The sequence below is a fragment of the Etheostoma cragini genome, chromosome 4 (genome assembly GCF_013103735.1).
Source record: "Etheostoma cragini isolate CJK2018 chromosome 4, CSU_Ecrag_1.0, whole genome shotgun sequence".
NCBI classification, from domain to species: domain Eukaryota; kingdom Metazoa; phylum Chordata; class Actinopteri; order Perciformes; family Percidae; genus Etheostoma; species Etheostoma cragini.
Window position 1 is genome coordinate 5,273,221 of NC_048410.1, and position 24,912 is coordinate 5,298,132.

At 40.1% G+C, this 24,912-nt stretch overlaps 1 protein-coding gene across 8 annotated transcripts in view; it reads left to right on the forward strand.

Moving 5' to 3' along the window:
* The window catches only part of frmd4ba (FERM domain containing 4Ba), a 43,893-nt gene that overhangs the window by 4,525 nt on the left and 14,456 nt on the right, over positions 1–24,912 (forward strand). For 4 of the 8 annotated variants that reach the window (XR_004656250.1, XM_034868698.1, XM_034868701.1 and 1 more), the window contains exons 1-10: positions 10,894–11,174; positions 15,222–15,287; positions 15,561–15,655; positions 15,887–15,979; positions 16,315–16,399; positions 17,570–17,626; positions 18,033–18,055; positions 23,390–23,473; positions 24,037–24,102; positions 24,575–24,632. Coding sequence is in view for 6 of the 8 variants with exons in the window: in XM_034868698.1 (XP_034724589.1) it covers positions 11,010–11,174; positions 15,222–15,287; positions 15,561–15,655; positions 15,887–15,979; positions 16,315–16,399; positions 17,570–17,626; positions 18,033–18,055; positions 23,390–23,473; positions 24,037–24,102; positions 24,575–24,632 (792 nt within the window). In the remaining 2 variants the exon portion in view is untranslated. Of the gene's footprint in view, positions 1–10,893; positions 11,175–15,221; positions 15,288–15,560; positions 15,656–15,886; positions 15,980–16,314; positions 16,400–17,569; positions 17,627–18,032; positions 18,056–23,389; positions 23,474–24,036; positions 24,103–24,574; positions 24,633–24,912 lie in introns of those variants that run through there. The other 4 variants (XM_034868702.1, XM_034868703.1, XM_034868704.1 and 1 more) reach the window with 3 other exon arrangements.

Sequence of the window (24,912 nt, forward strand, 5' to 3'; positions counted from 1 at the left end):
CACACACACACACACACACACACACACACACACACACACACCAGGAGAGCTGTGTGTTGGGGATGTTGAGGGCATGTTTGAAAGCCTGAATGGTAATGACTGACCAGAATGAGCCTCCCTAGTTAAAGGAGGAGGGGCTGGACTGAAAGGGTCTGAGTGGCTATTATTACCCTCTCAGGCACAAACAGAGAGGTATGGTGTAAAGTCTTGAAAAAGAATCAGGCAGACGTACCCCTCAGCTTTGGATCCACAGGGATCGATAGTGCTCAACGCTGTTTCACATGTTTAGTGCCAGAAGGTATGGAGGCATGAGGTGAAACACTTCTGTGAACATGTGATGCTCTGAGTCTCACAAACCCCCACAAAGTAATTTCCTGTTGAGTCGGTGTGCTTGATTTTGTCTTTTTTCAAAACTTGCCTCCATGAGTTAATTTAGTTTGGGTTGTATTGTCACTGGATTTGCGGTGTTGGTGTCATTAGGGTGCGGTGTGGAATGTCAGTAGAAATTAAGAATGTAAAGGTGCTCACCCACTAGAGCTTAGCATTTATCATTAATTGAGTGCTATGTGAGCCTCCTCTGTTTATAGGTTAATAATACACTGGAAACCAACACCACGCCAACTAGACTGAGTCTCTCTCACACAGAAAAACACTAGATCCCAGACCTCGCTCACCCTCCATCTCAGATCCCCTGCAGTTTGGAAAGAAAGAAATCTTCCAGCTGCAGTCACCTTCACCACTGCAGCTTGGGATGAGGAGGAGAAGCAAGGAGGGGAGGGAAGTCATTATCACCTGCCCTGTGGACCAAAACCGAGCACCCTGCTGGTCCACGCAGAGAGGCCGCTCTGAGCTCTGTGACAGGGACAGAGGGTTGTGGAGAAAGGCGTCTTATTAGCAGTCACTTGGAGGAAAGATGGAGGTGTGTAGATACAATGACAAGAAAACATGTCAGAGAAAAACTTGTAATTCAATCGGGGAAAAAAGCTGTCTTTGATCTCCTAAGAGGCTTGGTTTCTTCCTTTTGAAATAAATGGGTAACCTATATGAGTTTGTATGTCTTTTCACCTACTGTACTGTATTGTAACAGCTGCACTTCTGTCTCATAAAGCTAGATTGGTCACATTTACAGAAGCGTGCTCTCTCAACATAACAGCTCCTTGTGTCTGTCAGCAACAGCAACTTCCATATCCTTCGGATATAAAGTATCTCTATCTATCTATCTATCTATCTATCTATCTATCTATCTATCTATCTATCTATCTATCTATCTATCTATCTATCTATCCATCTATCTATATATCTATCTATCTACATAAGCCTCTCTGGTCATAGTCAATATGGAGAAATGAGTGACGTCTGAACAGTGCTTGGTGATAATGTGGACTGGACTCTGATAGAAAGCTGATATGGAGGCGGTGTGAAGGGTACTGTTGTAACAGGTGTTAAGCACACTGGGAGGAAAGATTATACTGTGTCCCCAGGGAAAGGCAGTGGTTGGTTAGGCTAGAAAAAATGAATGGTTGTCTTAGCATGTGCAGATATATTTACTTATGTCTTCTATTCCAGACTAGGTTTGCGCTGTTTACCTGACAGTAGTGCTGAAACGATTAGTTAATTCATTGATGAGCCAGTCAACTGAAAGTGCATTGAATTTTGATTAATCGTTTATCTCCCTTTGTCAATCAGAATGCAAACATATTTTGGGATGTAAACATGTAAACTTATTTTATCTAACTTTATGTAAGGATTAGTGGCTTTTCTCAGTTTAATATCACAGTACATTGTTTTAAATATATTTGGTGTTTGGAATATTGGTTTAGATTTTGTTATGAATAAAATAAAATACAATCATTAGTTGGAGCCCTTCATGACAGATTGGATAAATGTGTGAAAATAAGGATTTCCACTTCACCTATTTCTTATGTCTTACATCGCATGTTATGTCTTACATCACTCATCAGGTGTTTAATATCACTTTGAAGTGACGGTTTAATGATTTAGAGGTATTTAGGGTAATGCAGAAATCTTTTGTAGGTATTTCAGTTGCTATACAGAAATGTTTGATGAAACTGATATGAAATCAGTTGAAGCAGTTGACGTTATGTGTCTTGTCCCATGATTCACGTTCTTGAACATTTGCTCTTGTATGTACTGACAGCACCACAACATTTATTGATTTGACCTCATCTGTAAAGGTAAAGCAGCCTTAAATTGAGTTAATTTAACATGTTTGCCATTAAACACAACACTTACATACTATATCATATCAGTGTCTATATTTGAAATGGCGGACATGTTAGCAAACAGTTATTTACACAGACACAAAGCAACGTAAGCATTCAATCCCCTGTGGAAAGTTCTTAAAGGGGATGTACTCGACATTCAGAATATTAGTATTGCACCACACAACTATTTGCTATATTAAGCTATAGTGTCTCTGTTATTTTTTTCAATTTTAGTTTCGTGAGTGCCTTGTGCGTCGGAGGCCGTGAGCAAAGTGTTGGTATTTGACTTTTTGGGGAAAGCTCTGTGAGAACTGTGTGGAGGCAATCCCAGACCACTTTTTTTAAGTATAGTATTTCAAGTACAGTCCCCCCTTAAGTAAAATATTCACTCAGTTCTGTATAATCCTGATCTGGTGATACTTCCTCACATTTGTTACGTCTCTTACCCTAGCCTCTTCTGTAGATCTTTGTCTATAAAATTTGTATTGTTTGGCTTGCCATTTGACTTGTTCTGCCTCCACGGCAACTCTTCCTCTGAGGATATTTGTACAGTTAAAAACATAATTTGTTGAGCTGTGCAGCAGAATATGTGCTTGTGTTGTAACAGTAAAATTAATAAATTAGACTTTCTAACAGCAGTAAAGCGAGAACAAATGGCCTGTTTTGAGACTCCTTCTACTACAAGCTTTTAGAAATCCCCATTTGACTCCTAGTGAACTCCCTCTACCTTCCAATAATGGCACCTCTTGAAATCACTCTGACAGAGCTTGAATCTTTGAGAGCTTTCAGCCCACCGAGAGCTTTTGTGTTCATACAGCAGGACAGAATAGGTTTTCTAGCATACTTTTTTGTTTTCTACAATACTGACATGACAGTGGCTAAGGACAAGGGGCTTTTACACTTTTTATTTTAAAGTGATGTCTACTCTTATCACACAGGTTCTGCAGTGTCTATGCAGCACATTGTAGAGTGCAGTTTTCAACATACAGTATCTGGATCAGTTGGGATTTCTCAGATAAGTGTGGTCTGGCTAGACAACGTCACTCATGTGATTATCAAGTTAGAAAATTGGATTGAGAGTATTAAGCCAAAGGGTCTCATTACCATCGTCTAAATGCAGATATCTTGCAGAGGTAAAATGGATTTAGACATTTCCGTGTGTCTACTCAATATGCAAATGCATTGGTTAAATTGGAAGGTAGTTATAACTCTTCCAGGGGGTTTTAGTGTTCATGACTCAAGCGTTAAGAGCCTAATTTATGGTATCAGATTAAACCAATCAGTCAATCAGGACAGAGCCTTAGCAGTGCGTATCCATGGCACTGTGTGCATTAAAATAGCCCTGAACTTGTTTTTTGGTTTTCATATGCCGCTGTCCATATTTTCATCTTATACTTAGAGCCTCTCACTGTTTTCACTTCATCTTATCTGATTAGCACGTTTTGGTCCCTTTTTATAAATGTTGATATCTCCCTTCAACCTGTTGAAAATCGGCAACTTTCCTGTTTCCCTGTTTAACTCAAGGCTTCAAAGCGCTAGTCCACAAACCAATGGGTGACGTCACTGCTGTTACAGCCTTTTTTTTTTTTACAATCTATGATTTCAACATAATTAGTGATGCCTTGGCCTTTCATCCTGCACCATCATTAGGTTGGTGAGCCTTCAGTTCATGAACAGATGCTTACATTCTGTCTCAGCAGGACTTTGTTTTTTTCGGTAGGCAGCAAATGTTAACATGCTAACACACTACACTGAAATAGTGAACATCATGTACAATATACCTGCTGAACATCAGCTAAACGTTAAAACTTCAAAATATTGTTTGGGGTGGTTATGGGATCTCTTCACTCTAATCTGGACACACATTTTTCTTATTTTCATTCATAACAGTGCCAGTACTTCAGAGATCTAGTTTAACTCTTTTTCTCTTTGCTGTGTGATGACTGAAAATAACAAAATATGTGTCCAGATTAGTGTGAAGATATCACATAACCACCCCAAACAATATTTTGAAGTTTTACTCCTTTATTAAGCAATTACAGTAAGGTCACATTAGGTATGACCTCACTTACCCAATGTGCTGGTTCATTAAATATTTTGTTATTTATTTATTTTCTTCACAGTAGAATATGAGTATTTAAGGTAGGTTATTACAAATGTAACCCATGCATGCAGTTACAACGAAAAATGTACCTTAATATATTAAATTTACTTTCAGATTTAACAGATGTTTCTATGCCTGAGGTGGTTAATATGGTCACCAGCAGTTTACTCTTTCTCCCTAGATAGCAATAATAAACCGTGAATAATCCTACAGCTTGCACCCCTGGATGTAATGTATTAATTTTTACGCCTTTCAAATATCTCCTCATTTTCACACCTTAAGTTGTCCATCAGTGTCTTTCATTTAGACACAATAGCAGTTTAACATTCTTCAGAAGCCAAATCATTTTAAATTATTCTTTATTTTTTCTCCCTGCGATAATTTTACCCCCTCGATTGCCTCAAGGCTCATTATGGCCCCTCACTGGTGGTGTCTCCTCCCCTCCCCCTCCACTGCCTCATCTCTCGCTTTCTCTTTGTTTCATTTGGACGCCTGTGGAGTTGTCCACTGTGGCCAATCATATTTTCCATCACTCGGCTATGATATTGAAAACTAACACAGGCTCCTTATACTCCTTCTTAGAAATGTCTGGACAGACATGGGCACCCACAGTCCCTCGAGGCAACATTTTTGTTGCAGCTGACAGTGCGGGGCTGCATTCTGACACCGCGGCCTCTGCCCCTCACACGCTTCCCCCGCTCTGACCTCCGCTTCTTCATAGCATCTGGTTTATACACACATGGTTTGTCATGGCCTGTGGCCTCCAGTGAGCCCCTGAGCATTGTACTATATAGCATGAGGAGCGGGCCACAAATCCCCAGACGTAACCGACAAGCCTATAGGTGGTTGGTGGTTGGTGGCAGATTGAAGCTCCCGGGCCCTCGGCTCTTTCCCTGCCTTCTTTTTTTCTCCTACACCCTGCTTGGCCACACAAAGCCAGACTTGACTATACTGCCTAAACCCACAGAAAGCTTTTGTGTCTCGCCGTTCATTTGCCAAATGGTGCTTTATCACAACGTGTTAATTGGCTGCAATTAAGATGTCTTGTGATTTTTTTAAACAGATGCAGTGGCAATATCTGTCAAGATGCATAATGGAAATCTCTCACTTACTGGTACGGTTGTCAAAAAATTGGAAGACCTCAGGGTAGACGCATTTAAAAATTTCAAGTTCATTTTGTGTTGATTTAATGCTGTCAAAATGTGTGTCCAGGAGAGAATGAGCCATAACAAAAACAGACCAGCCATGATATTTTAGTTTGTGGATACTCATGGATGAGGCTTGCAGTATTATGACCATTATGTGAGACATACTGTAATCTATACATGACCGGAGATGACCCTGTTTCATGTTTTATGTCCTTAATCTATTCATCTATGATGTATGACTACAAATCCTTCTGTCAAGTTTCATGATTTCTGACAGCTGTGTCCACCTGCTCCATTTCTAACTACAAGTGACAGCCAGGAAGCTTGACAAGTGAGCAGGCAGGGTCCTGTACGACAAGCACATTATGACTTAAAACAATCCTGCATGTGTGTGTTGAGGAGTGTGTCAGGCATACTGCACAGAATGTGTTCTATTCAGCGTGTCAGCTGCAGTCTCAGTATGTGGCATAGCTCGTCAGCTGTAGGTCTGTGTGGATGACAGCTGTTTCACTGCCCTGTTCAGGCTCTGTTATGATCACTTGGAGGCCTTCCCCTTTTAGACAATTAATCTACCACTTACTGTACATGGTAATTGCCATCCCATGTTGAAATGAGCCCAGGGACAGGGAACAGTGATGATCTTGGCAGCGCGGCTGCCCCTGTCATGCCTCGCTTTGTATTCTCAGCAGATTCAGACCTATTAATACTGAACTTCTGGGACTGAATAAAGCAGTGGGGCTAAATTGTAGCAGCTTGCCTGTCTGTTTTCCTATTACAGTAAACTTTCAATTAATGCAGTGAAGTCAAGTGAAGTGAGGCAATTATATTAGGAGAAAGGGCACGACATTGGCATAAAGATAATACGACAACCCTCCAGACAGCATAATTTACCAAACAATTTCCATCACTAAATGTATTTCCCCTTTTGCTCCCTAAGGGTTGTGTGAGACACTCGATTTCCCCATCTGCTGGCTATAAAGGGGCATTGCAGCGTAAACACTAAGTTTGTCAGCCACTGCTGCACTTCCACAACAATTGATTGTCCTCCGCCTGACTTGAGGGGCAGTATAACAACAGCTTGAAAAGAATGAGCCTTTAAGGGAGCACAGTCTTGTGTGCAGCACATGACTTGTGTAGAGAAATGGAATGACACTAGAGTGACCTCAGAGGGGGTGACGGACCGTGGTGTGAGATCATGGTGTTTACAGCCGCGGTGCCAGGCTGGCGACAGGGAGAGGTGGGAGACAGCAGCCATGTATCCTAAATTACATAGGCAATGGACTGTGCCTGTAAAAAACAAATGACTAAGAAGAGCACTTTACCCCCAAAGTTGCTGAAACGTCTCATTCATATTTTCAACCACAATTATGTATATAGCGCTTTACAGCAACCAGCAGGTATCCAAAGTGCTTTACATGAAGTGACAACCATAAAACAACATACAGTAGAATCAGAAAGGAATAAAACATACAGTCAAATCAGAAAAAGAACACGTAAAAGCAGAAAGAAAGGAACGCTAATATGTATTAAAAGTCATTCTACATGAATATGTTCTGACGTTTGATTTAAAACGGGCTATTTTTGTCATGGTGCAGATGTCAGGAGGTAACTTGTTCCAAAGTCTCGGGGCAACAACTGAAAAAGCGCAATCCCTGTACAGTTTGTTCCACCACCTTGGGACCTTGGGAACCAGTTGATTGGATGACCGCTTTGACCTGTTATTTTCGCGAAGGGGTAAAATCTCGGTCAGTTCCAGGTTAAAATGGCCTTGAAAACAAACATTACAATCTTAAAATCGATTTTAAAAAGAACGGGGGCAATGTGTGCTCGCCTGGAGGTAATCATTCGAAGGCGAGCAGCAGCATTGCCCCAGTTGAAGGCAGGAAAGGGAATTTTGATTTTGGCCAACATAAAGTGCATTACAGTGATCCAGCCTTGAAGTAACAAATACATTATAGGCTCATACCTTATCTTGTATTAATTTATGTAAAAAAAAGAATGAAGCTGACTCATATAGCCAACTCGACTAAGGGACAAACAGCCAAAGTTTGCGACTGGCTAGTGAAGAATTTTGTTGCTAAACACCCAGACATTTCCCCCAAGACCTAAAAGGAAAGTAAATAATGGACTTACATTTCCCTTATGGACAGAAATATGACTCCAAATAAATGCTAATGTTGATGAGTAATAGGATATTAACACTTTTTTAATCTTTTGATGTATTGTGAGTGTAAATGTGATGGATGTATGCCAGCTTATGTAATATTCTTATGTAATAATAGACTCCAGACAATGTAGCTTCTGTTTAAGACAGATGGTAATGGGGTTCCTAATCAAAAAACAAAAACCTAAACATGAACTACAGGGTGATAATAATTCAGTTCTTCCACTGCCCCCAAGTGGCCAAAACAATCCGTTAATGATAAGGTATGGGTATACTTAGCATATAAATATGTGATAATGATACTTATATATTATAAGTTAAATGTGCTAAAGATACTTCTGAGATGGGACCACTTATCAGCAGACAGCTTGAAGATCAGATAGATTGCTTATTGTACGTCTCTCAGAGTTACCACTGACAGTTAATTCCCACTTTCCCTTGGGTTGCCCTGTCTGAGACGGATTGATTCTAGCTGAGGTCATTGCCTCTTCCTGCATGTTCACCCCACCGGACCCCATAGAGCGTGGAAATCAACTGGGATTATCTGCTGCCTACAGGCGTTTGGCATAAATGTGTGTTTGTGAATGTGTGTGTGAATGCCTGCACGCCCTTACATTGAAATATAACCATTGTATTTTTTTTATTTCACTACACTGCTAAGACTATATTTAACTCATTTAATATACTTTGTAGTCCTATAGTTTTGAATTGAATGATAGTTGCATGTGTCTAAATAAAACTTTACTTGATTCCAGTAGAGTGATCGGAGAAGTGGAATGTTGGCAGATATTTGAAGCATTTCTTTCATGTGAGCTCAACTCAGAAATACCGTGCCGCTAGATGCATCAGAAACACTGTATTTTATTAACGTCATGTGGACCAGAACACATGGCGATCATGTGTATGATCAACAGCGGCTTGTGCCCGCAATGTGTTTGGCCGTCTCACCCGTGGTTGCTTCAGGCAGCTGTGGCTTCACACATCTGTCCATGTTTAGTATGGGTAGCTGGTTAAAGTGAATCTATACCTTCATAATGGGTCTCTGGTGATGAATCCCGCTCTCCAGAAATAGATCCATCCAGTGCTTGCAGTGGTAGATAACACATCAACAGTATTTAATTGAAATCCTGTTTTTTACACATCAGAGGATGTTTCCCTAGCACATTGTTGTGACAGTATTATTTCTGGTTTAACTCTGTACATTACATTTCTATTTTTTTATTTAAATTTCTTCCAAAGAGACTCCCGCATATGTTAAGAAGCTTGTATTTAAGATAAAGAGTATATCATGCACTGCCAATCGCAGACAGCTTGGGACATGGCTACTGTCAAAAGACTACTGAGAGTATGAGATTGTTGTGGTAGAAAACTTAACTTTATTGCTGAACAGACACCATACTGTCTGCTGCACATGATTGTGCAGCAGACAATGATGTTTGATTTTATTTTACTCTCCATTCATTGCAGAATTGCACAAAGTAACGCTACCTTTATCTCATTTTGTCAACATTGCTATGGACGCGCTTGCCTTGTTTGAAATAACTTGAACTGTCACTGGTCAAACTGACTGGCGTATCTGTGTTTACCCAGTCTGAGCTCCACATCATGGCCCGTCAATGATCCGTACAGTGTGAGCATTAAAGTTGCATGTACTGTGGCACTATTTCTTTGCCGAGCGCAGTTACTTCCTGGAGCTTCGTCTAGTTGCTTGGAAACCTCCCTGTGACGACAAGACTCCAAGGAGACCCTTACCAAACATGATATATAATGTTAACTAGGTGATTTTTTTTTTTTTAAACCTTTGGACAGAACCAGGGTTTCCTCTTCTCAGTCTTTACGCTAAACCATAAGCTAACTGTCTTTGGCTTCATATTGCGTGTTCAGACATGTGGGTGGTATTGATCTAAACATCTAACTCTTGGTAAGAAAGCAAAAAAGCATATAAAATTCGCAGCTATATCTAGATTACAGCACAGTACATGGAGGCAATTGTGCACACATAATCCCATTTTTTTCATGAAAGCCCAATGTCACAGCTGCCTGCCTGCATAGGCGTGGTACTTGATATGCTCAACGTGTGTGATTCAGAGCGGATTTACAGTCACATGCATTACTGCTTGCTATAAAGCAATTAGATACATGACTTACCATGACTGGAGCTAAGCTTTTCTTTATTATTTGATTGTGTTTTGCAGGGTGACTGAGCACATATGAGCATATATGGAAAGTTCTATAAATGGGAACTGACTAACTGTTTGCCAGTGTCTGAGCAGCTCTATTGTCTCCTCAGTATTAAACAATACAACATAACTAATTTACTTTCATGGCCATGTTTTCAGGACTTAATATTTAATAATTCCCGGTGAATAATAATTCACTATTCTTAGAAATTGAGGTCATAAACAAACAGCAGGATATTGTTTCAGTTGAGAGCTATTCTTTTTTCTGCATTGCTTTTTTCTGACTTGTTTATCTGAGTGAAATGAAGGGCTTGTGTGCAACATTTGCTTATTAATTCTGGCTGTACAGAGGAAGACGTCTGGTTGTGAGTCTACACTCTTACATCAAAGCCTTTTGTAAATGTTCTTCCCTCATTTTCACTTTTAGTTTTGCACAGTCAGTCATACTGGGATGGTAATACTGACGGCACAAAACTGCTGTTCCAAAAACAGGACCACATATTTTTTCCTGCAGAACATAATGGGTGGCGGTGTCTGGTCTCCTCAGGAAATTGCTCCCACATCCTAGACAAAGTGAGACCATTCCCACACCCCTTCTCAGACAATAAATTTGAAATGCATGCTACAATTAAACAATAAACTAAAAGATGAAGTCATACGCCTAGGCTGAGCAAAATTGACAGTACATACTGTATTGTGGTCCAACTTCATTTTGTGATCTTTATTTCACAGAAGAGAAAAATCTGACAAAACAAAACCTTTTCACCATTATGTTACTGTGAGTTACAAAAGAAAGTGTTCATGGCTTTAGAGTTTGAGTGGTCAGCTGGAGTTGCTTTTCCGTGTCCGCTTTGTTTGTATACAAGTGTTTATGTGGAGGGGAGACAGAGCCTCTGCAGCAGGGGCCTCATGGCTCTGTCCTGCCCTCCCCTGCACTCTATGAGGCAGTGTTTTGGACCGGGGCCCAGGACCAAGCCGAAGGCACGCTGGTCTGCTCCAGCCTCTCCAGAGCGCCGACTCTCACTGACATTACATCAGCTGGGGAGACATAGTAGACTGTGTGTGCTAGTGTGTGGATGCTCTTTTCAGCTTGTTGCTCTGAAGCAAAACAAAGTGTGCTGCAGATGGTCTTTCCTCCTGGTTCTGAAACTGTGAAGTGTCATCAGTAGAGGCAGAAGCAGCTAAAGTATGATGGCTGTGCGCATCATACGTGGGATGGAAGACCTGGTGGCATCAGGCAGCCAGCTCGTTTGGAGTCTGGCGCATCAGACCCTGAGGAGGTGGTACAATCGTGGGCTGATGCCATGCAGACGCTTCCTAGAAGCCTGGTTCAGGATTGGAAAATGCTACCAGGTATGACAGATCCTTGAGCAAAGGCAACATAAATCTTTTTATTTTTTGAAGAAAGAAGTAGAAATGAAGCGGGTTTCATTGAATGCTTTATTGGCAGCATATTGGATTAATTATTGTTCCAGATGGATTTCTTTGATTATACCCATTTCATTTTTATTGCCTCTGATTACCTATAATCTCCCTTAACTTTCCCCAAAGTGATGTGAGTCAGTACTTTTTCCTCATCTGGCTCATTAGTGTATGCATGTGTTTATTTGTTTGAATGTGAAGAAAACACAGGCTGCCTCTAGTTGAGTCACAAAGCCTGTTTTTTAACAAGGGTCTCTCCCTCAGCACATATGGCAGTCATTAGAAAGCAGCACGACCAGCCGTTTGATCTGGCGGATGAGGAGAGCTTTCAAAGTTGTCTTTGAAATGCATTGTTGCTGAAACACCTAAACACTGTCTGTGTGGTTGCCAAATACTACTTGATTGCCTTTTAGTAAAGTTGAAAGTGATCGGTATTTTCTTATTTGCTTTTCCCCAGCATGCTGCCATGTGAAAATGAAATTTGTATACAATGGCACTTGCGACTGTTGTATAGTTACTACTACATAAAGGTAATAAAAGCTAGAGAAATTGACGAGGTGACATAAAAAAAACATACTATTCAAAACAAAACCCAATTTTTTAGATCAGTGGAAGTAGTAAAATCCTAATGTAATAAGTAAGGAGTAGAAAGTGCAAAATGTCCTTTCGAAATGTAGCAGAGTAGAAGTATGAAGTAGTATAAAATGCGGTGTGAGCCCAGCTCAGCCTGATCAGGTCAGCGTGGCTGGAGGTCATGTGAAGAGAACGCCATCGGGGCCCGTAATGACAGAGCTTAGGGGGGATGACCTCCCTGACACAGTCATGACCTTTTCTTTTTATCATCTGGGACCTCGCTCTGGAGCTCAGGTCCTCACTTCAGCCGGACTGAGGACAGCCATCTCTGTCAGACTTTGAAAAAAAAAATTCTTTGAAACATAGCAGCTTTGCCAATGCTACTTTGTTCATGCAACTGTAATTGCAATATTAGATCCAAATCAAAGGACACACTAAATCCATATATTGAGTGTTTCAAGGAATCATTTAATGTTTTAGGAATTCTTTGAAACGGGGTCGAGCTTTGAGGACAAAAGTAAAAATTCACATATTTTGATTGGGAATCTGAATTTCAAGGCGGGCTGTGAGCTTGAAATCAGACTGTTAACTAAAGGCCTTTGTCTATTCATGTTTTGATGTCACTGCCCTGCAACAATGCAGCATTGATAGATTGATTGAAATGATTGTGCCCTGGACAGCCACAACAACTCATGAAGGGGTTACTTTAGTGATTAATAACATGTAATACTATAACTGCCACAATTCTTTTTCCTATCAAGACAAATCAATTAAAGGTGTGGTGTTGTTTCATCGAGGTTAATAATTTTTCATTTTTTCTCTTCTTTTGTCAGTGAGAAATATTCTTGCCTCTTCTGGACCACTGAGATATTAAGCCGTGCAGACAGTGGATGCTGTGGGCAGGGTGTTAAAATATGGGACAACAAGGACAAAAGTTAGCATATTCGCTTCGCAAGTTACCGTGACTGCGAATGAAACCCTTTGTTGAGATGTTTAGCTATAATCCCTGAACCGTAAATCTCACTGAGGTTTAGGGCGTTGAAAAACAACAAAGTGGAAAAATAGCTTGGTGCAGTATGAAAGTGAGATGACAGATCTGTTGTGGTGCAGAAAACAATATGTCCTAGTAGAGTGAAGTTTAACACCAGAAGGCGTCTTCCCGCCCTGCGGTCACGCTGGACGATAACAAGACCCTTGCTTTTTTTTTTACAGAAGACACACACACACACACACACACACACACACAAAAGCATCCTGGACACATTCCTTTGCAGCAAACAGCGTCCATTCAACAGGAACACAAGTCATTCAGGTTCTTCTAACTGTCACTGATATCAAACGGGACTGCTGCTTAAACATGAAGCTAATACAGAAGGTTCACAGAATGATGGAATAGGAGTGCGTGTTTTTTACAGCATGTGCAAGACCCTTTTTCTCACTCTGTACTAATCTCCCAACCTCTAAAAAGCATATTTTTTTACATATTAAAGATGCTTTATGTAGAATCTGCATATGATCATAATGCATCTTTCCAAGTATTCTGAGGAAAAATGTATTTGTTACTTTAATAATTAAACAGTCCTGGTGGAAATTGTTGCTTTTAGCCCACTCAAGGGTACTGGCATGCACTGCTGTCTGCCCCTGTCTTTTTTTTTTTAAACTGCCACTGGAGAGTGCCAACGTCAGGAATTTAAAAATTCATAGAGGGGCTTTAATTATGTGAATTTATTCTATTAGACCTGGTCAACCAGACCTTGCCTTTATCCATGTAGTGAGTTGTTAGACCATAACTAGTGATGTGGTATTAAACATTAAGATTAAGATTTAACTATAGGATGTAAGTATCTCAAACCTGTCATATAATGACTGTTAAGAGAATAAATACCACACATGAAAAATGTAATTCATAACATCGGACAGCGCAGACCTCTGCCAAGGTACGCCCTTTCTCACAATGTCAATACACTGTAAATTCTCCCAGTTTGGAAGTCATTTTTCCAATAATTATGACACCACATGAACGCAGCACGAACGTCCCATCTCACAATGTCAACGAAAGTGAAAACTAATTTGTGGATTCACTCAATGATTTGGATCCTCTCCCAACTGTAAATGTTCTTCCTTGGCCCGTGCTACACCCTTCCACCAAGTTTCATTTAAATCGGGCCAGCAGTTTGTCTCTAACCCTCTGACAGACAAACAAATCAGCAACCAAACGGACAAGTCAAATCGAGAAACATAACCCTCAAAAAGAAACACACGTTTGCTCGAAACAACACACTCAAGTGACAGCCTTAAATGGTCTGATATGACCGGTAGTTTATGTTGGCAACCGTTAACAAACTTTAAGTCACTTTGATAGTTTTGTGGTAGCTTTAGAGAGGTATCAATCTTCTCATCAGTCAGAAATTAAATAAGAATATGAACTATTCCTAAGAGTGCTTTTGTACTGAAATTAATTTGAGTGAACAACTCCGGCAAATATATAAAAATAAGGTGGGTAAAGTGGGTTTTGCATGCGTTTTCCAACTATTGTGTATTAATTAGTGTTGAGATTGCATTTCATCAATAGCACTCCAACTGATAATACGAACAACATGGCATCAGAATTTGTACAAAGAATTAAAAGTATTTATTGTATGAGTATACAAGCCTGAATTTTGGCAACAGCTTAACACACTGAAACACAACCTGACTAATATTCATCGCCACACAGTAATATTTCAACCTTGTCCTGCACTGAAAGGCAGTTATGCTGACTGCAGCGGAATGAATCCTAAAGCCAGTCATCTTAAACAATACAGCAGGAATTCAATTAAACTGCACTAGGACTTCATTGTCTCCCCGTTTTGTTTCTTATAGGCCGTGGAAAACGTGGGACGTTGACATTTCAGTGATTTTATTAGACCATTGTTGTTGCAGAGAAAGGATATGTGGATGGAAAGACAATAGCATGTGTGGAGCCTTAATGGCAAAAGAAACTCAGTCTTTGTTTATAATTCCTGGTGTAGCTATAAAAGAGTTGATTTATGGCTGAATATATAACTGCACCATTTCTTTTTTTATACTTTATACAAATAAAGATGAGGATATTGCAATGACTTTAGTTCAGTTCAGTTCAGATGATGATATTGCAATGACTTTGATGTTTTGAGGCGTGAGACCCATATGGACAGTTGCCTGGTGGCTCATCTTACCTATTCATTTAGCACAAAGACTAACATGACATTGAGGTGAGTCACCGTTCAACTCCAGAAAGTAAAGCACCCATTTTATCCCCTGGGTAAAACAGTGGAAGCACAGCTTTGAGTGGAGAGGTACAGGTGCAGGTGGAGACAGTGCTGTTGCAGTGGCTGTGTTGTTTTGCAGGAATTGTCATGTCTCATGTTATCTGTCCTCCTCTAGATGACAGAGGGCCGCCTGTGTCAGGTTCACCTCCTTGATGGCAGGAAGCTGGAGTTGCTGGTTCAGGTAGAGGACACTTTCTGCTTGGCTCCTTAGACACATATGATGCTGCTTACCTTGCAATATTATGTTGATGTACTGAAGTTGTGTTGGGTTTAATGATGTGTCATTATATTAAAAAGAGGTCTGAATCTGACTTCCCATGGCTCTGATTTTGCTTTTATTTCACGTCAAATTTGTTTCCCACCTTCTGTCGTTTTAGCAACAGTCTAGCAAATGACGTTTCACTTAACAAATTAACTAAATTGAACTTTTGTGTTTTTGACCTAAACGTTCCAGCCCAAGCTGTTGTCCCGTGAGCTGTTAGATTTGGTGGCCTCACATTTTAACCTGAAGGAAAAAGAATACTTTGGGTTGTCTTACATAGATGACACGTGAGTACATTTCTGAATATAATAGGGGTGTGTGTGTGTGTGTGTTTGTGTGTGTGTGTGTGTGTGTGGGGGGGGGGGGGATTGTATTACATTCTCTTTTAAAATCTAAAAGGAGTGATTGATTTAGAACAAAGTTTTAGTTCTCAAAAGCTTTTAAAGAGAATCAAAGAGAAGAGAGAAAACTTATGAGCAGTATTCAAACAGATGATTTGTTCTTATATCCCTGATCAGTGGCCAGAATAACTGGCTCCACATGGATCGTAAAGTCCTTGATCATGACTTCTCCAAGACTTCGGGGCCTTTGGAACTCAAGTTCCTGGTGAGGTGAGTGATGTCACTGCAAACGTTTGACAAACGTGGAATACTGCTGTTCTTTATTATAATTGTCAATCTCAATGTTAGACAGAGTTGTTAAGAGTAGAGGCCTAAAATAAAGCATGTTGGTGTGTTGGGAGCTTCATGGCTAAGGCTTGTCCTGACCAGCAGGTGGCAGTGATGGAGCACAGTTTACACAGCGTTGTTGCTAAACTATATTGAACTATTCTATAATAATAGTCTATATTGAACACATTGAAGTCTGTAAATAATGCTGAGGCACTGACAAAATGCATTGCCATATGCTTCAAGTTATCCTTGCTGACCCAAACAACTCTTGACAGGTTTTATATTGAGAAGATCACTTTTTTGAAAGACAACACAACAGTGGAGCTGTTCTTCCTGAACGCTAAATCTTTAGTGTTCAATGTAAGTGTTTAAGTATTTATTCTCTAAAAACTTATATTAAATATATTTATTTTAATTAGAAATTTAGCATGCCCTTTGGTTTCAGATCATTGAACACAATAGTTAAGTGCGTTATGAAAATATGTCTAATACAACAACACATAGACTGGTTGCACTCGTTGGTTTCAGGCCTATGCCTTTTTTGAATGTCCATTACCTCCTAAAACTTAAAGTCCTTTATTTCCGTGACTTCATACTCTTTATACTGAAAGTTGTGCATACATATGCCTACAATTTACAATTTTTGATTCATAGAAATGATAGCATGATATTGTGGGAAATGTCTACGTAACCTCACACTGCTACTGAGCTCTCAAACGGTTATTCAGATGCTGCCTTCACGTGCTGTTGAAAACTTTAAGTAGTGTTATTGATTCACTGTCATTCAAGTAATACGCGGTTGTTAAATGAAATTGTTAAGCATTCCATTCAAAGACTGGGGTTTGAATTTTGTGGTTTGCACTCAATGATTTAAAATTGATTGTGTATCTTTCAAAAGCATTATAAAAGAGGTATGCTACAACTCTTTTCACGAGAGTTGTAGCAGGACCAGTCATTCCAAGTAATTCCTGTATACAGTTTGAGAACATAGGCCAAATTGAAAACATATTATCGGTGTCGTCTATTAATACATATTAATAAATCTGACTGTATTCAAATAATTTATTACAATCAGGTGCGTTAAGGTTGTACTTGGGTTTTGAACCTGTACGAGGAGCAAGTGAATGCAGCATCTGATCAAACGTAGCAGTGCAGTTTTTTTTCGCGGGGAGAGCCGACTGGTCACCATGGGAAACGGAGACTGTTGAACCTGCTTTCGGACCGTACCACTTTACCGAGGGGGCTGTAGTTGCAGGCAGGACCTTCAACTAGATTTTCTATGCGCCAGTGTGTGATTTAGTGTATAGAAAATGTCATGCTAACTCAGGTGCTAAAAAACAGTAGTGAACACATTTCACGGAGAGTTAAAAACATCGTATTGTCTCTGCGACAGTGGTTCAGTCGGTAACTGTGGAACCGAGGTACGGGACGGTCGGGAAGATTTTCAAGTCAAGTGTTTTGGACAGGCTGCAGTTTTGTGTGCATGTTTTTCTTAAAAGACCACGTTAATTTTTACCAATTTTACAACAGGAGACCATCGAAGTGGAGAGTGAAAATGTTTTCAAGTTAGCCGCATTCGCATTGCAGGTAAGAAAGAGTTTGTCGCAGGCTTTAATAGACTGAAATGTCACTATGTCCAAACTAAGCTAAATGAAGACGACGCGGTGCAAAAAACATTTGAAAACTGTTCTTCTGAGGATGCTTAGGTCGGAGCTTTTGTTATAAACACTGGCCCTTTTTATATTAATACTGGACTCTTAAACATGCTTGTGCTTCGAGGCAGTGTTAACTTAGATTTTTAGATCAAATTAAATGTGTTTTTTCGTGTAACGTTAACGTTACCCTTGTTGCAGATTAGGCAGGTATCGTTAGCTAACATTAGCCTAACGTTAGTTGACGTTAACCTTTTACTGGGCAATTAGCTATAGTCACGTAACGATAAGTGTTGCATTTTCTTATATGCTTTTACTAACTGTATTATTTCCATTTTAAGGAGGCCAAAGGAGAATACACCAGGTAAGAACGTATCCAATCTAACACATAAAAGCACCTAATGAGATAAATGTAGAAACGTGTTAAATAACGTGTTAACAAGTAGTCTTGTTATTTAAAAGATGTTTGAGTAATCAAGTTAAGATTATTTAGCTGGGAAGAAAAAGTAGTATCAATGAACAGTTCAAATATATGTTCTGAAGCTATGCTTTTGTCATTTTAAAAGTGTAACGTTACTAACATTTAGATATATTTTGCAGTATTTAGTATACACGGACATTCATAAACCTCTTCTTGAACGTGTGCAGTTGAAAGCAAACTCAAATTAGTATTGGTTCCTGTTATATAACAAGGAAGCAGGGTCTTGCTTGTAAAGTTGTTTTGTCTGTGCTCAGTGTACAATTACTTGTATAGCCAGTTAATGTTAAACTTAAAACTCAGATTGTATTTCATGCTGTACTTCCCTCAGTTAATAATTTCCTTGATTTGTAGTAGCATTCTTTCTTCCTCCGTTCTTCTGTCACACTGTTGGCCTGTTTAGGCAGATGCATTGTGTTTACACTTTAAACAATGCCCTACAAAGACAGTTATTTTCTCACATGTTTTGATTGCATCACCTCTTAAAAAATGTCACATATCCTGACAAACACAACCTATGTGACACTTGTACAACTACGTGGACATTGTGCACACAATTTATTCGGCAACACTGGAAGAGACTGTACAAAACCTCAATAATCTGTTCATTAGTTGACATAATGTGTTGGTAGTGTGCTGCTCTCTCAAGAGGCTTGACTTGCCTCGAGCGCTGATAAAGTTTGCTGTTTTTTTGCCAGGCATAGGACTGAAGGGCATTGGCTGTGATTAGTCAACACTTCTCTGTCTGATTGAGTGACTGAGCAGGTTGATGCAGCACAACCTCTGTTTTCATAGTGCTTTGCCTCTAAAAGCCTCTCTGTCCATTATGTGAACACAAAGATTTGTGCTCTGTAAGGAATTGCACTTGTATGGTTTGCATGGCGCTACATGCAATGCTGAAAATGCAGTTTGACCCCTTGTCAAACCATTGCCTTTGTTCTCTTGCAAAGAAAAAGAACATTTGGCTGCATCTACTTGTGCTCATTAACAGCCCCATTATTCACAGGCATGGCTGATCTGATAAATGATTATTAATTGCAGGCAGCTTTAGTACAGATTTATATCTCATTGTTTGATTTAACTTCACCCTGAAGTGTAGTGTGCAGTCTGAACTTTCAGCTCATGTGGGTGTGGGGATGGGCTGTACTTTGTTCTGACTCTGAATGCACAATAAAAGACAACCTGCCAACAAATCTGGTAGAATCAGCAAGGATTGGAGTGTGTTCAAATCAAGCTGTTTATTCTTTTTCAATTTGCACAGATACTACTTTCTCGATCTGATTATAGTTTCTAAATATTGGGTTGTAAGACACCCAGTAACACACAATTTAATTTCCTGAAACCTTTCTTACTTGAATGTAACAATGGCCCCAATATCTATTACTCTTATTGTAGTGATGCATCTCATGCTGTCCTGTGGCAATATTTCTGTTTGTAGTGACCTTTACTTTGAAAAAACAGGCCTGGTAAATCCCCTCATAAAGCATATAGTACAAATGTGTCTTCTGAACACTGTATCAGCAAAAGGCCCTGGAGCAGTGAGATTAGCTGTGAAGGAGTTAGGGAGACCTCCGCCTACAGCCAGCTGTCTTAAGAAGGATAAGCTAGACCCACTGTCCTATGGTAGACAACTTGGCGTCAGGAGGACTCGGTGCTATTGTGGTGGTGTGGGCCAACCCCCTGCTGTGCATTGAATTAATGTACCATCAGGTTCCACATTGTACTTGTATCAGAATTCCCTTCACAATGTCAGTATTGCACTGCATCTTGTACTGATTCACACCACCTGCAGGTATAATCTATGCTGAACGCAACAAGTTACAACTCCTCTCTGGAGGTTGATGAAAGGGATTGTGGAAAACGTAGGAAATCACTGAAGTGATTGACGTCTCTAATTATGCCTAACAGTTTAGGAGTAACCGAGCAAGGAGTTTTTCTTGTATTTGTAATCAACTTCAAAAGGGAGCTACAGACGTTGTCTATGCCACTACAAATGAACTGCAATACTTTTAAATGGACTTTAAAACAATGTCAGTTGTGTTCAACGTTTGGCCATATAAACTAATATAACACCCAGAGAGTTTTGGTCCTCCTCAGTTCTATTTGCAGGTGTAGCCTGTAGTTAGTGGTTCATTCACAGCAACAGGCTCTCTCATTGTGCTCCCTCCACAGCCACCACGTCTCAGCCTCATGGAATAGCTGACGCATGAGTATTATCTCTCCCCACGCTGGGTAGGCTGCATTGGGCTGGGCTGCACCGGGTGTAGGAATTGCCTCCACGCTGCAGGCTGAGGGGAGATAACAGACGTGGTAATGAATTCCAGATTGCTGACAGGGCAGCGCGGCTGTGGAGTAGATCACCCTGACAACGCCAGGCCCCAGGTCCCCATAAAATGTATGCCATCAAACACATAACAGAGTGCCGTGGCAGCAAAACCCAGTCAAGCTAGGATATGTTGCTTCAGACAAGAGTGATTCAAGTGCCTTTGCCCTTGCAGCAGCACACTTTTGGTTTTGTTTAGTAAGCTGGTTCACTTAACTGGATCATTATGGTTCCGTCCTACCATGTCAGCGGCTATTAAATTCCATTTTCCGTTTAAGAGGAAGACTTAAATTGATGTTCAAGGTCAAATGGCCATTGGCCTGAAATGATCCAGTACTTATTTGTTACGTTGAGGCTGTTGTTATAGCTGGTACAATACTTGAGTATGTTCTAATGGTTTATATCATGTATGGTCTGACTTACACATTTAAGTTGTCTAAGAGGCCACCGACTGTTTCATGAAAGCGTTGGTGCTCGTACAATACTCAGAGAGGAGGTTGCCAAGTGCTTGTGAATGGCTTTTGTTCTGGTCTTCAGTGAACTGACTCACCAAGCCAGAGCCCTTTTTTGTCCAGCAGAAACTGAAGACCCAGTACTTCCTCCTACATGATGTTTGGAGTGACTCATAGTTCACTATCATAGACCTTGACAGTGACATACACCCCAATTTGTACAGATGCCATGGCCAGTTTCTGTGTTTATTACTTGAAGCCTCTGCTTTAACATTTTTGGCAGGGTTTGTTGATTAGACTAACTGTACCTGTTGCACCTGTCATGGTGTTACCAATGCCTGATCTGTGAAGGTCAATCAATATAAAGTAGTTTATCTTCAGTACATAGAAAAACTGGAGTGCAGCATTAATGTTGAGAACCCATGTGAAATGTCTTTGATTTTTTTATATATATATATATATATATATATATATATATATATATATATATATATATATAAAAGATGTCTTTTCAAGCCTCTTTAAATGTTCTCTAAGACGTAAATGCCCTGCATGTGCTTTTATAATTTAAGACTGGCAAGACATGAGTAAAGCTCAAATTTAGTTTTGGCAAGCAGTAGCCTACTTCTCTTTATAGATAAGAAAGATTAAAACAATATCCTCACACTGCACCTTTTCTAAAGGTTAGCAGACATAAATTAGTGCTGTCATAAAAATTCAAACCACACTGTGAAAGTACAAAGATATGTAGACATGTTCTATACACAATTTTAGACTTTAAATTGAGATTCTGTGTATGAGAGATGCTTCCATTGATCGGCCACTGATTATTATCGGCCAATATTCAGTAAAAATACAGGAAATCTGCAATAATTGCACCCGCCCATATTCAGTTAAATTTTATTGATAGTATCATCGTATAGTAAGAGTTATCTCAAGGCACTTTACGAATAGAGTAGGTCTAGACCACAGTCTGTAATTTACAGAGACCCAACAATTCCAGTAATTCCCCCATGATCAAGCATTTAGGTTCTGAGTAGGTGTGTCTGACGATGCCGGTTGGGGGTGTGATGAACAACAGCAATAATGGTCACAGTAAAGATAATGGAACTATGACTAGAAATGGTTGTAGTAGTTCATGGTGTAGCAGGCTACTGCAGGGTGAAGCATGGTATAGCAAGACGTGGAGCAGGACCACGGCAACAGTTGCAACCATGATTTGGGTACCACCCTAATTCAAGGAAAACTGCTGGGTGACAAAAACATAAGGGAATAAGCGCTACAGATTTAGGTCAGTAACAAGCATTTTTGGAACTGATGCACACAGATGAAAAGAGGAGCTCAGTTTGTCAAAGGAAGGAAGTCCCTCAGCAATCTAAAAGTATAACTGCATAATTAAGAGCTGGTGCAGGCAGACCGGAGCCAGTTCTATAAGGGTTGGTAGATACATCTGACTACTATAAAGAGAAGCAGAGAAGAGAAGGGGTGCCAGGTCTGTAGCTATACACCCTCTCTCGCCGGCTTAGACAAATGCTGCAACTCCTCACTCCCTAATTATGAGCTTTATCAAAGAGGAAAGTTTTTACAAGTTTACTTATATAACCGTAAAAGTCAGATGGTATTATTACATTGCATATTTTAGTTACTGTAGGCTAACGTTGCTTTTTCCATTACTGTTTGGGAGTTCTTATGCTGCTTTGTTGATTTAACAGATTAAAAAAGAGAATGTTGTTGAAAGAATAATAATTGTGCTTCTTTATTTAAACTGTAGAGTTGCACAGCTTGAAAAGAATTAATGTTATATAATGTCAATCATTTTGGTATGGGGCACCATCTGGTGAGTACGGGCTCTGCTCACCTGTGTCTGTTTTTTTAATTAATTTATTTATTTAGTTTTTCCGTTCTCCATCAGATTTTACCGTTTTTCAACAACTTTGTAGCCAAGGTAAGCAGGTAATTACCGTAGTAGGCACAATTCAACAGAGCACGTCCTCATAAGATAGCACCTCTGTACAAAAACTAAAAACATCCTGAAATCAACTTAACAGTCTCTCTAGCCTTGGTTGTGCTGCCACGTGGTGGAGATCCCAATACACTACAGTATCAAACGAAAGAAAACAACAAAAACTATCGGTGGCAGCCGTTTATCAGCGGAAATGGCTCATCAACGATCAGCAATAGGTATTAGTGGTAAAAAATAAAATAAAATAATTGTGATCGAGGCATCTCTAGTAAACATTTACTTTACTTTCATTCTGGTCTGCATGCTGGTGACAGTGCCTGTATGGGAGAATAATTGGTCAATGATAATGTGTCTCATCCATCAACTTTATGATTTTGGTGATTTGTTGCTAAAACATAACTGAGTAACTAGAAAGGGCTCCTACTAATGCAATGGAATACATTTGCTGTTCTTAAAGTTTGTATATGAATTTTTTTTTTCAGTGCTGAGATTGCCAGATTAGACCTAAAGCAGCTCCCAGTTCTGCCCACCAGAGTGTTAAGGGAGCACCCATCTCTCAATTACTGGTAAGTTGGAGCAGGGGGTCAACCAATACCACAGCCAGGGTGGTACGGGGCCTCTCTGATGGGTTGACTAATTAATGCCTGGGTTGTGGTAATTACATTTGACCATTAGCCCTGCAACAGCCACTGGCTATCTAAAGGATTGCTGTCTGTCTCTTCAATCCACACTGCTGTTTTTGATCTCCTGCTTGCCACTCCTCTTCTGGCTAAATGGTCAGGCTGACCATTGGCTACATTCAGTTAAATATCCACATTAAAATCATAGACTTATGGTGCATGGGTGAGCGCATGAACACTTCTGCCTCTGTCTCTTTCTGTTTGTTAAGCCGCAGTGAGTTTGCAGTCTCACTGTGCGATTTTAAAAGGATGATTACAGTGGGAAGTAAATAGGATGCATTTGCAGGGGAGGTAAATGAGAGCCATCAGGAGGCCAGTAGGCCAGACTGAATTTTCTGCATGAGCAGACAGAATGTGTGTCTAAGAAAGAGTCCTCTCACAATCTCTCTGTGGCTGGAATGTTCAACTTGATGGATTATTCATTAAATGTTTTATCTATCCATTTTCAGTGAGGACAAAGTGATTGAACATTACAAGAAACTGAAGGGACTAACCAGAGGAAAAGCTATTGTGCAGTAAGTTAAAAACAACTTTAATATTTTTATGTTTCAAATAATTTGAGGTTGGGCACCTAAGCCAGGCATTCTTCTTTAACCTCGTATCTGTTCGGCACTGTGGGGGCTGTTGTTGTTAAAGGTGGCTGTCACCATGCCAGCGTGTGTCATTAATTAGAGGAGGTGCTCTTAGATTAGGCAGCCAGTCAGCCTTGGGAGGATGTCAGTACTCCACTGTGTTTTTCCTGGGACTGTAACTCAGAGCTATCCCGGGTCATTTACGCTCTGATGATTTGTGCCCTTGAAATGATCAATGGACTTTCCCTCCCTCTGTCATGGCCCTGAAACAAATCAATCACCGTGCCACTACAAATGACTGTGGCTTCTCAATGAAGCTTAAATCCTACTCTGTCTGTTGTACAACAGCCACCGGTTGACAGTAATGAAGTGTAAATGGCAGAATTCCCGTTAACCTGTTCCTCTTTCTCTGAAGGTATTTGGCCCTGGTGGAGTCCCTGCCTACATACGGAGTCCATTATTACCCAGTCAAGGTAACCGTGGTGCCCTGAGTCATAGAGTAGCGTAGCTTAAACTTTGAACAAGCTTCTGTCAACATGCTGGCTTTATTTCTTTCTGTCTCTAATCTAACACATCAATCTAACCATAATTCATTTAAATGGTTAACATTTTGCTTGATGTTTGAATCATTAGTCCTTTTCCTTTTGAAATTGTGTGCTGCAGCCAAAGCAGCAACACGTACAGTGGGTACGGAAAGTATTCAGACCCCTTTAAATTTTTCACTCTTTGTTTCATTGCAGCCATTTTCCAAAA